At 43.3% G+C, this 12,139-nt stretch overlaps 1 protein-coding gene across 5 annotated transcripts in view; it reads right to left on the bottom strand.

Moving 5' to 3' along the window:
• LOC140740064 (E3 ubiquitin-protein ligase arkadia-C-like) overlaps window positions 1–12,139 on the bottom strand; it is a 195,803-nt gene that overhangs the window by 179,057 nt on the left and 4,607 nt on the right. For all 5 annotated transcript variants that reach the window (XM_073068920.1, XM_073068924.1, XM_073068922.1 and 2 more), the window contains exon 3: window positions 1,724–2,067. In XM_073068920.1, coding sequence (XP_072925021.1) covers window positions 1,724–2,067 — 344 coding nt within the window. The remainder of the gene's footprint in view (window positions 1–1,723; window positions 2,068–12,139) is intronic.

Here is a 12,139-nt window from a genome sequence, read left to right as displayed (position 1 = left end):
CACCCTGTTTATACACCTCCATAAGGTCTCCAATGTTCCAAGCAATTACCAAGCCGACACAACCTCTCCATATGACACAGGGCCCTTGGCCTTGTAAATCTTCCTTACACTCTTTCCTGTTCAATGATGTATTTCTTATAGCAAGGTGTCCAAAACAAATGACTGCTTTAGATGACTAAAAGATGGTGGAAGATGCTAACCATTTTGGGATGTCTTGAAAAATTAATGTGTTATATAAATCTGAATGTCTTTTTTTAGGAACAGCATCATTTTTAGTTCCATTTCCTTAAATCATTAAAATAGCTTGCAACTTAGAAGTGGTTACATCCCCATTTGCCCTACTATAGACAATAGACAATAGGTGCAGAAGTAGACCATTAGGCCCTTTGAGCATGCACCGCCATTCTGAGATCATGGCTGATCATCTACTATCAATACCCATTTCCTGCCTTGTCCCCATATCCCTTGATTCCCCTATCCATAAGATACCTACCTAGCTCCTTCTTGAAAGCATCCAGAGAATTGGCCTCCACTGCCTTCCGAGGCAGTGCATTCCAGACCCCCACAACTCTCTGGGAGAAGAAGCTTTTCCTTAACTCTGTCCTAAATGACCTACCCCTTATTCTCAAACCATGCCCTCTGGTACTGGACTCTCCCAGCATCTGGAACATATTTCCTGCCTCTATCTTGTCCAATCCCTTAATAATCTTATATGTTGCAATCAGATCCCTTCTCAATCTCCTTAATTCCAGCGTGTACAAGCCCAGTCTATCTAACCTCTCTGCGTAAGACAGTCCGGACATCCCAGGAATTAACCTTGTGAATCTAAAATATGAATACTTACAATGGGGTGCCAATCAGGGATACTGCTTTAACACAAATAGTATGGCTTTCATATTAAACCAGATCTCTGGTCATCTAGGCAGGTAGACAAAGTCCTGTCACAATCTTAAAAGCTAGCATGGCACAGGGTAACCTGCAGCTAAACTACTAACTCCACAACACAGAGCCACTAAGAGCCACTGGTCTAGTTCAATGAACTTTCCAGTTACCGGCAAACTTCACAATGCTGATGTTTGCTATTTGAAATGGTAAAGGTATTGAGCCATGGGGAAATAGATTCAATCTTGGTAGAACTGCCAACAGTTGACACTAATTTAAAAAGATATTAGTTTCTGCCGGAACCTGAATGCTACCCGAGCTATAAAACCTGCAAGCAGGATACTTTACTCTTTAGAAAGTTGCAACGGAGAACTATTGCACCAATACCCTCTTATAAGCAAAATCTGCCAATGCACCAACTATCTTGTCCTCCCTAGGACAGGATGAAGAACACAAAGAGAATGTATGATTGGTATACCAGTGTTGCAGAAAGATGAAGTGCTTCTTCTGTACTCCTATAGATCACAGGTACAGGTCTTCTGACAATGCATGCCCTTATTTAAATCAAGTTACCCTGAAACATGGTGCTGTGTACCTGCCAACCTTCTGTATTCATGTACTTTTAATATGGCTTCCAATCAGCATTTCAGTATTAAATCTTTAACAACTACAAATAATTTTCAAATTATGGAAAATACCATGTGGTTAAAAAAAACACATTTTAAATTAAAAATGGAAGGACAGCTCACAGCAAACACCTGGAAGAACAGTTCTTGCTGACCTTTTGTGTCTTGTGGTAATTTCTACGAACAGCCCATTCTAATTGATGACAATACTGTACCTAGAGGTTCCTGATGGTTGGTCTGGTCAATGTCACAGGTAATGACCTCATCAATTTCTGAATTGCTGCTGGAGCCTCCATCACTAGAGCTGCCTATCCACTGCGGAGGGCATTTGCTGTGGATCATGACCTCCCTCGACCTGTGCATTCGATGCATCTGTTCTTTCTGTTGCTGGGTCCTCTGACACTTTTTCAAGCGAAGGAGCTTTCGGGAGGATGAGCTAACTGCCTTAATATTGAACTTGCCGGTTTTGACATTTTGGGTCCCAGAAGATGAGGCAATCCCAGCCACGTTTTCCCGATGTTCCTCTGCAATCCTTGCTGATAGGCTAGCATCTGGGAGCCTGAAAAAGATCAAATAATTTCATATAATTAGCCAAGTTAGACAAAATTGCATAAAAAGAGCCAAAGACAAGATCATCCATAAAACCATGATGGCTTTTGGGTTCAATATTTCCAGGGAATAGGGTTTTTTAAGAATGGTAATTGCATAATGAAAAAGGCTTAATTAATAATATGGCAGTTTAGGAGCAATTATCAAACAGTGACATGATAATGTTGTGGACATTACAGAGACTTGGATGACTCAGAGGCAGGAATAGCTGCTGAGTGTACCAGGCTTTAGATGTTTCAAAAAGGACAGGGAGGGAAGCAAAAGAGGTGGGGGCGTAGCAATGTTAATCAGGGATAGTGTCATGACTGCAGAAAGGGAGAAAATCATGGAGGGATTATCCACTGAGTAGTGTGGGTGGAAGTCAAAACAGGAAGGGGGCAATAACTCCACTGGGTGTTTTTTATTGACCTCCCCCCGATAGTAACAGAGACATCAAGCAGCAGATAGGAAGGCAGATTCTGGAACGATGCAACAATAATAGGCTTGTTGTGATGGGTGATCTTAACTTTTCTAACATTGAATGACATCATCTTAGGGCAAGGGGTGGAGTTTGTTGGGTGTGTTCAGGAAGATTTCCTGATGCGATATGTAGATAAGCCAACTAGAGGAGAGGCAGTACATGATCTGGTATTGGGAAATGAATCTGGCCAGGTGTCATATCTCTCGGTGCGACAGCATTTTGGAGGCAGTGATCACAACTCTATCTCCTTTACCATAGTGCTGGAGAGCGACATGAGCAAACAATTTGGGAAAGCATATCATTGGGGTAGGGAGAAATATCATGATATTAGGCAGGAACTTGGTTCCATAAATTGGGAACAGATATTTTCAGGGAAATGCACGGCAGAAATGTGGCAAGTGTTCAGGGAACTTTTGCATGGCATTCGGCATAGGTATGTCCCATTGAAGCAGGGAAAGGATGGTAGGGTAAAGGAACCATGGTGTACAAAAGATGTAGAAAATCTAGTTAAGAAAAAAAGCTCACAAAAGGTGCCAGGAACTAGGTACTGATAGAGTTCCAGAAAATTACAGGGTTGCCAGGAAGGAGCTTAAGAATGAAATTAGGAGAGCCAGAGGGGGCCATGAGGAGGCCTTGGCAAGCAGAATTAAGGAAAACCCCAAGGCATTCTACAAGTACGTGAGAATATGACCAATCAGGTGCAACAATGGAAATGATGAGCCACGTGAGAATATGACCAATCAGGTGCAACAGTGGAAACTTGTCCATGCTTCATCTTGACAGTAGAGGACAGTAGAGCCACACTCAGGTTGGAGGAACAACACCTTATATACCGGCTGGGTAGCCTCCAACCTGATGGCATGAACATTGACTTCTCTATCTTCAGTTAATGCCCCTCCTCCCCTTCTTACCCCATCCCTGACATACTTAGTTGTTTGTTTTTTTTCTCTCTCTCTGCCCATCACTCTGCCTGTTCTCCATCTCCCTCTGGTGTTCCTCCCCCTTCCCCTTTCTTTCTCCCGAGGCCTCCCTTCCCATGATCCTTTCCCTTCTCGAGCTCTGTATCACTTTCGCCAATCACCTTTCCATCTCTTAGCTTCATCCCACCCCCTCAGGTCTTCTCCTATCATTTTGCATTTCCCTCTCCCCCCACTACTTTCAAATCTCTTAGTATCTCTCCTTTCAGTTAGTCCTGACAAAGGGTCTCAGCCCGAAACGTCGACAGTGCTTCTCCTTATAGATGCTGCCTGGCCTGCTGTGTTCCACCAGCATTTTGTGTGTGTTATTTGAATTTCCAGCATCTGTAGATTTCCTCGTGTTTGCAAGTTAGATAAGTTGCCAGGTCCAGACAAGATATACCCAGGCTACTGCTGAAAGTGAGGGAGGAGATTGCTGAGCCTCTGGCAATGATCTTTGCATCAATAGAAACAGGAGAAGTACCAGAGGATTGGAAGGTTACAAATGTTGTTCCCTTGTTCAAGAAATGGAGTAGAGATAACTCAGGAAATTATAGACCAGTGAGTATTACTTCTTGTCAAGGACAGGTCATGCTAAATGAGCCTAATTGAATTCTTTGAGGATGTAACAAAACACATTGATGAAAGAGAGCAGTGGATGTAGTGTAAAAACACAAAATGCTGGCAGAACTCAGCAGGCCAGACAGCATCTATGGGAGGAGGTAGTGACGACGTTTTGGGCTGAAACCCTTCATCAGAAGTGAAGTAACATGGGATGGTGGAGAGGGGATAAGAAGTGGGGGGAGGGATAAAGTAGAGAGCTGGGAAGTGATAGGTTGGAGGGAAATGGGCTGGGGGAAGGTGGAGAATTATGGGAAATAAAAGAAAAAGAAAGGTAGGGCTGGGGGGAGATCATAGTGAGGGGGGAAAAAGAGAGAGAAAGAGAACCAGACTAAAATAATGCCCCTCCTTACCCCCATCCCTATCTATTATTTTAGTCTGGCTCTCTTTCTCTCTCTTTTTTTCCCCCCTCACTATAATCCAGGGTCACCAATTGTAGCGGTGTGCTACATGCAGCGCTACAATAACGACACGGAGTCGGTGAGCTGCAGTTACAAAAGAGGTTTATTCAAGCTTCGCGGCCTCGCTTTGAAGCCTTGCTGATCCCGCCCTCCCCAGGCGGGAATGCTGTATTCACAGTCCCATCCTGCGCGCGGGCTTTTCCCCTTGCTGGTGAAGCAGGCTTGGCGCCCTCTTTGGGCCCTGCCTCAATGCCGGCGTGCGCCGCTTTGTGAGCCGGTTCGAGTGCACTGGGAAGTGGGTCGCCACAATACTGTAAAATATTGCTTTTCAGAAAGATGAGCAAAAAATTTTAATTCCTTTACTATTTTTCATTGCACTTTTTTAGCATTTCCCAGAAAAACTGTACAGAAATAGTGAATGACTTCAAATTTAGAATAAATGAACACAAAGAAATTATGAGTTGGACTTACAAGCTGAGTAGGACTGAATAGGACTTAAAGGCAATAAATCCTCAGGGCCCGTGACATGAAATTTTGAAAGGAAGGTTATGAAAACATTACACGTACTGGCTGCAATTTTCTGCATGAGTTGAGGGTGGTTAAGAAGTGTTGGCCTTCATTAGTCAAGGTACTGAGTAAAGAGATACAAGGTAATGTTGCAACTCTATAAAACACTGGTTAGACAACACCTGGAATATTATGCTCATTATAGGAAGGATGTGGAAGCTTTAGAGAGGGCACAGAGGAGGTTTACCAGGATACTGTCTGGATTAGAGAGCAAGTCTTTTGACGACATGTTGAGCAATCTAGGGGTTTTTTTCTTTGAAGTGAAGGAAAATGAGAGGTCACTTGCTAGAAGTGTACAAGATGATAATTGGCATTTATCGAGTTAACAGATAGACTTTTCCCTGGCAAAATAGCTAATAAGAAGGGGTATAACCTTAAGGTGCTTGGAAAAAAGTAGAGACTTGTCAGAGGTAGGTTATTTTAACACAGAGAGCAGTTGGTGCTAGGAATGTACTGCCAGGGATGTGGCAGAGGCAGATACATTAGAGACATTCATGGAATTCTTCAATAGGCACATGGATAAAATTAAAATGAAGAGAAAAGTGGAAGGGAAAAGTTAGATTGATCTTAAAGTAGGTTAAAGGGTTGGCATAGCATCATGAGCTGAAGAGCACATACTGTGCTACACTGTTCTATGTCCAAGTCCCATAAAGTTACAGAAGTTCCTACAGGGAGAAAGACTAAGGAAAATAAAATGGAAGGTAGACTAGTGAGTCTAATATCAATGAAGGTAAAATGTTGGAATTTGTTTATAAGTAACTGGTAACTGGGCACCTAGGCAGAGTCAACATTCGGCTTTAGAAAATAAAAAGATGTTTAACAAATCTGTTGGATTTTTGTGTTGTAACTAGGTAAATAGGTGGCTAATGGAGTAGTGGCAAGAGCACTGGACTTCGAGGCGAGTGGTCCCAGTTCGAATCCAGCTGACCTGCATGTTTTCCATCTGTGCTGGGTCGAGCATCGAGATAGCAACTCAGCCTCGTAAAAAAAGTCAGATGTTACAAAATGGCAAAAATGCCACTAATGTACCACAAGGTATAAAAGGAAGAACAATAACCAGGTGAATAGATAAATGAGAATCAGTTTATGCAGTGCACTTGGATTTCAGAAAAACCTCTTGCCAAGGGAAGGACAATTAAACAAAATTAGAACACAGGTAATTTATAGAGGACAGTTGGAGAAAACAATAGTGTCATCAGAGGTGCAAAGACTTGGGATTCCTCATGCAGAATTCCCTAAAGGTTAGTATTACGTACAAAATGCTGAAGGAACTCAGCAGACCAGGCAGCATCTATGGAAAAAGAGTAAAAAGTCGATGTTTCAGGCTGAAACATTTCACAGGACTGGATCAAGCAGTCCTGATGAAGTGCTTTGGCCTGAAAAGTCAACTGTTTACTCTTTTTCATAGATGCTGCCTGGCCTAGAGTTCCTGCTTTCTGTGTATTACTTTTGTTACGAACGCTTGACACGTGACAGTGGTGTACTTGTCACGTGACAGGTGTTGAAGCTATACTGGACTTGAGGTAATGGTCTTGTGATGGTGGAGTGACGTCATTTTCCCGCCAGTAGAGGTCATATGACAGGTTTTTTTTACAGGGTATAAAAGGAGGACCCCTCCCTGTGAGGAGGGGCAGTTCGTGGCTGGATTTGCCATGTTGACTTCATGCCACTGCGTGATTTAATGTTATGACGCAGTTTAGTTGAAACATGAAGTTTTATTTAATGCCTAAAGTTTAAAAGGTCATTGCCAGCAGTTTCTTTATAATACTGCTAGTTAAAAACCAGTGGAGAGTGAAGATCGGAGTTCGGGAGTTAAAAGATCGAGGAAAGTCGATTTCGACGGTGAAACAGGTTCGACCTTGTTTGATCCTCATTCAGAAGGAATTCGTTGACTGTCCCCGTGTTAATCCCTGTGAATAGCAGAAAGGATTGGGAACAGTTTTGTAAAGGAAAGGTCAGTGCCTTTAAGCCGTTTCATTCTTCATCTTCCTAAATTCTTCGTGGGAAAAGTTCGATTTGGAATCGCAACAACACGACGTGAAAGAGAATTTAAATCGTCTTAAAAAGTCTCTCCTTAAATGAACTGTAAGCATTTTGAACTTTTGCAATACTACTTTGAAGAACTGTTTTTGCAACATCGTTTTAAGAACTGTTTAAGCTTCATTGCTTTAAGAACTGTTTAAGCTGCCGCACAGCAGCTGATTTCCGGTTACGTTAGTGATTTGCTTACTTTTGGGGGGTTTGTTTTCAGTGTTTAATAAACGTGTTATTTGTTATAAAAACCCCTGCCTCACTCATATATTTATTGTTGCTTGAATCCGTATCACTTTGACTTCCAGTATCTGCAGATTTTCTCCCGTTTGTGATTCTCTAAAGGTTAACTTGCAGATCGAGTTGGTGATAAGGAAAGCAACAGCAATGTTAGCATTCCATTTTGACAGGACTAGAATATAAGAGCAAGAATGGAATACTGAGGCTTTTATAAGACATTGGTCAGACTGCACTTTAAGTATTGTGAGCAGTTTTGGGCTCCTTATCTAAGAAAGGATGCGCTGGCATTGGAGAAGGTCCAGAGGAGGTTCACGAGAATGATCCTGGGTACGAAAGGGTTAACATATGATGAGTGCTTAATGGCTCTGGGCCTGTACTGGCTGAAAATTAAAAGGTTGGCAGTGGGGGGTGGTGGGGGAAGAGAATCTCATTGAAATCTATTGAATACTGAATAGGCCATGGAGAGGATGCTTCCTATAGTGGAGGATTCTCGGACCACAAGGCACAGCCTCATAATAAAAGAACATTCCTTTAGAACGGAGATGAGAAGGCATCTCTTTAGCTAGAGGATGGTGAATCTGTAGAATTCATTGCCACAGACAGCTATGAAGCCAAGTCATTAGGTATATTTAAAGCAGAGGTTTGCGAGTTCTTGATTAATAAGGATGTCAAAGGTTATAGGCCAACACAAGAGAATGGGGTTGAGGGGATAATAAATCACATATGATGAAGTGGCGGGACAGACTTGATGGGCCAAATGGCCTTATTTTGCTCCTCTGTCTTATGGTCATTTTCAAGTTGGAATTCTGTAGTCAGTATAATATTGTACAGACTGATGCTAGACCCCAGCTATATTACAAACTTCAGTGAGGGAACACACCCAAATGAAAATGCAAATGAATGAAAATACACCCAAAATAAACTGCAGGTGATCCACATATTGAGACCTCTTAGAAAACAGGCTGTATCACAACTTTATATTATGCAAAGGCACATCATCTGTGCATGGATGAAGAAACAAAGTTGAAAAAAATTACCTACTCCTTCCCCACCCCACACACTTTGAGACCAGTGACCATTGTTCTATTAGTTTCAAGTTAGTTATGGAAAGGGACAGATCTGGTCCCAGTCAAAGTACTAAATAAAGCCAAGGCGAATTTTGACAGTATTAGACAGAGCTTGCAGAAGATCACAGGAGTAGGTTGTTTGCAAAGAGACATCTGGCAAGTGGGAGGTTTTTAAAAAGTAAGGTAGAAAGTTCAATATCTGCATGTTCCTGTTAGAATGACAGGCAAGGTTGGCAGTAAGGAACCCTGAATGAAGGGGGACATTAAGGTTCTGCTCAGGAGAAAGAAGGCATGGATCAGGTACAAGCAGCCACGCTCAAGTGAATCCCTAGAGTATAGAAGATGTAGGAACACACTGTTAGGGTTAATGTTAGGGTTAATTCGAGACTGCCATTACAGGTCAGGAGTGGCTCACGTAATGAGAGGGAGGGGGAGCGAAACTGGGGACCCCGCTACATCGAAACTACCAGTGTCACGCGGTTCAGTAAACAAAAGAAACAGGTAACTCGTGAGCATATGGCTGCGGGCCAATAAGATGGACACAAGTGCCCGATATTACCTAATATGTAGCGGGGGGTTGTGCTGGGGGGAAAAGGGATATAAATAAGAGCAGATTGTAAGGGGAGGTCGGAACGCGCCTTCTCCAGCGACTCCGTCGATTCGCTGTACCAGTTACGAATTCTGCAATAAACCTAAGTTTTGTAATATTCCGGTGTTGGTTGTCTCTCTTCCTAAACGAACACAGGGCAGAATTTCAAGCCCAACAACACTCAAGAAGGAAATTAGGAGGACTAAAACGACTCTCGATACTCCAAATGAGGTCTCACCAATGCTTTATAAAGTCCTAGCATTACATCTTTGTTTTCACATTCTAGTTCTTTTGAAATCAATGCTAACTTTACCAGGACATTTGACAAGGCCCTGCATGGGAGGTTGATCAAAAAGGTTCAGTTGCTCGGGATTCGAGATGAGATAGAAAATTGGATTAGACGTTGGCTTTGAGAGAGAAGCCAGACAGTGGCAGTAGATGGTTGTCTCTCTGACTGGATTTGGTGTTGTGTAATGAACCACATTTGATTAGGGAGCATAAGGTAAAAGAACCCTATTATAATAGAATCCATCCTGAGTTTGAGAGGGAGAAGCTAAGGTCAGATGTATCAGTATTAAGTGGAGTAAAGGGAATTACCATGCATCAGAGGAGAGCTGGCCAAAGTTGACTGGAAGGGGACACTAGCAGGGATGACAGCAGAGCAGCAATGGCTGAAGTTTCAGAAGCAATTCATAAGGCACAGAATAGATATATCACAAATAAGAACTTGAAAGGCAGGATGACACAACCATTGATAATGAACGAAGTCAAAGCCAGCATAATGTGACAAAACACCTTGATGAAGGTAGAGCAGTAGATGTAGTGTATATGGATTTCAGCAAGGCATTTGACAAGGTACCCCATGCAAGGCTTATGGAGAAAGTAGGGTGACATTGGGTCCAAGGGAACATTGCTTTCTGGATCCAGAACTAGCCCACAAGTGTCACAATGTTTACCAGCATGGCCACAACTTATTAACCCTAACTACAGTCTATGCATCTTTGGAATATCAGAGGAAACTCATGGTCACAGCAGAAAATTCAAATTCCTTACAAGTAATGATGGGAATTAACCCTGATTGTTGATCAGCAAGCTTATTCATTTTATTTAGAGATATTAGGTCATTCCAGCCCTTTGAGCCACAGCACCCAGAAACCCCCAATTTAACTTTGGCCTAATCATGGGACAACTTGCAATGACAAATTATCCTAATAACCTGTACATCTTTGGGACTGTGGAAGGAATCAGAGCACTTGGAGAAAATCAATACATTCCACTTTGAGAACATACAAAACTCCTTACAGAGGATGCTGGGATTGAACTCCAAACTCCAGCTGAATTGTGTCATGCCGTGGCATCCTTAGAAATAATACATTTAGTTACCAAGAACAAGATGTAATCTCCAGATGTAGCTGAATTGGTGCTTTAAAGATTTACCATGCCTTTCTTGAGTTGTTCCTATAACTGCCAAAGATCTATTTGCTCTTTCTTGGTAAATGTATAAACTTTTTCAACCAGTCCTGTCACTTCCAACAAAACATATATCTATAGTTCCATATATCACTGCTTCTGTTCCCAGACCTCTTTCAAAATTACCCCTAATATTGTATTTCATTATTCTCCCCAGCAAAATGTAATGCTTTATATCTTTCAGTATTATTTTACACTTTTCCAAGGCACAAAAACAACTAAGCAAAACTTGAAAGTTCCACCTTCTCTGAATTGACTTCTATTAACATCCTCACACATACACCAAGATCTACAACAAGCTGGAGGAACTCAGCAGGTCGGACAACATCCATGGAAATGAGCAGTCAACATTTCGGGCCGAGACCCTTCATCAGGACTGAAGAGGGAGGGGGCAGGGGCCCTATAAAGAAGGTAGGGGGAGGGTGGGAAGAAGGCTTGTAGGTGCCAGGTGAAAAACCAATCAGAGGAAAGATCAAGGGGTGGGGGAAGGGATAGGCAGGAAAGGTGAAGAAGGAATGTAAGGGGAAAGCACTATGGGTAGTAGAAGGAGGCCGAATCATGAGAGAGGTGATACAGTATATGAGGTGTTGATCCTCCAACCTGAGTTTGGCCTCATCATGGCAGTAGAGGACATGACGTATGGTCATATCTGAATGGGAGTGTGAAGCAGAGTTGAAGTGGGTGGCAACCGGGAGATCCTGTCTGTTGTGGCGGACAGAGCGGAGGACAAAGCTGTCCTCAATCTGTGTCAGGTCTCACGAGCGTTGCCTCACCTGGAAGGACTGTTTGGGGCCCTGAATGGTGGTAAGACAGGAGGCGTAGGGACAGGTGTAGTAGCACTTACGCTTGCAGGGATAAGTGCCAGGTGGGAGCTCCACGGGGAGGGATGGGTGGACCAGGGAGTCGCAGAGAAATAGATCCCTGCAGAAAGCAGAGAGGGGTAGAGAAGGTGGGGTCCATGTGCTTAGTGGAGGGGTCCTATTGAAGGTGGCGGAAGTTGTGGAGGATAATGTGCTGGATCTGGAGGCTGGTGGGGTGATAGGTGAAGTCAAGGGGAATTCTGTCCCAGTTGTGGTGACAGGAGGATGGGTCCTTCCAGGTGAGGCAACACTTCACTTGTGAGTCTGTTCAGGTCATCTATTGCAACCAGTGCTCCTGGTGCAGCCTCCTCTGTATCGGCGAGACCCAACGCAGATTGGGGGAACCACTTCGTCGACCACCTCCTATCTTCCACAACAAACAGGATCTCCTGGTTGCCACCCACTTCAACTCTGCTTCACATTCCCATTCAGATACATCCATACATGGCCTCCTCTACTGCCATGTTGAGGCCAAACTCAGGTTGGAGGGGAAACACGTCATATACCATTTGGGTAGTCTCCAGACCCTTGGCATGAACATTGAATTCTCCAACTTCCACTAATTCCCTCACCCCCCTTCCCCCATCCCAGTTTCACTCTGCCTCCTCTTCCAGCTGCCCATCACCTCTCATGATTCCGCTGCCTTCTACGGCCCATAGTTCTTTCTGTTTACATTCCTTCTTCACCTATCCTGCCCATCCCCTCCCCCACCTTCCTCCTACTGGTTTTTCACCTAGCACCTACCAGCCTTCTTCCCACC

Source organism: Hemitrygon akajei, chromosome 16, assembly GCF_048418815.1.
Source record: "Hemitrygon akajei chromosome 16, sHemAka1.3, whole genome shotgun sequence".
Taxonomy (NCBI): Eukaryota; Metazoa; Chordata; class Chondrichthyes; order Myliobatiformes; family Dasyatidae; genus Hemitrygon; species Hemitrygon akajei.
Note: the sequence above shows the minus strand (reverse complement) of the source record. Positions and strands in the feature narration are given on the sequence as shown.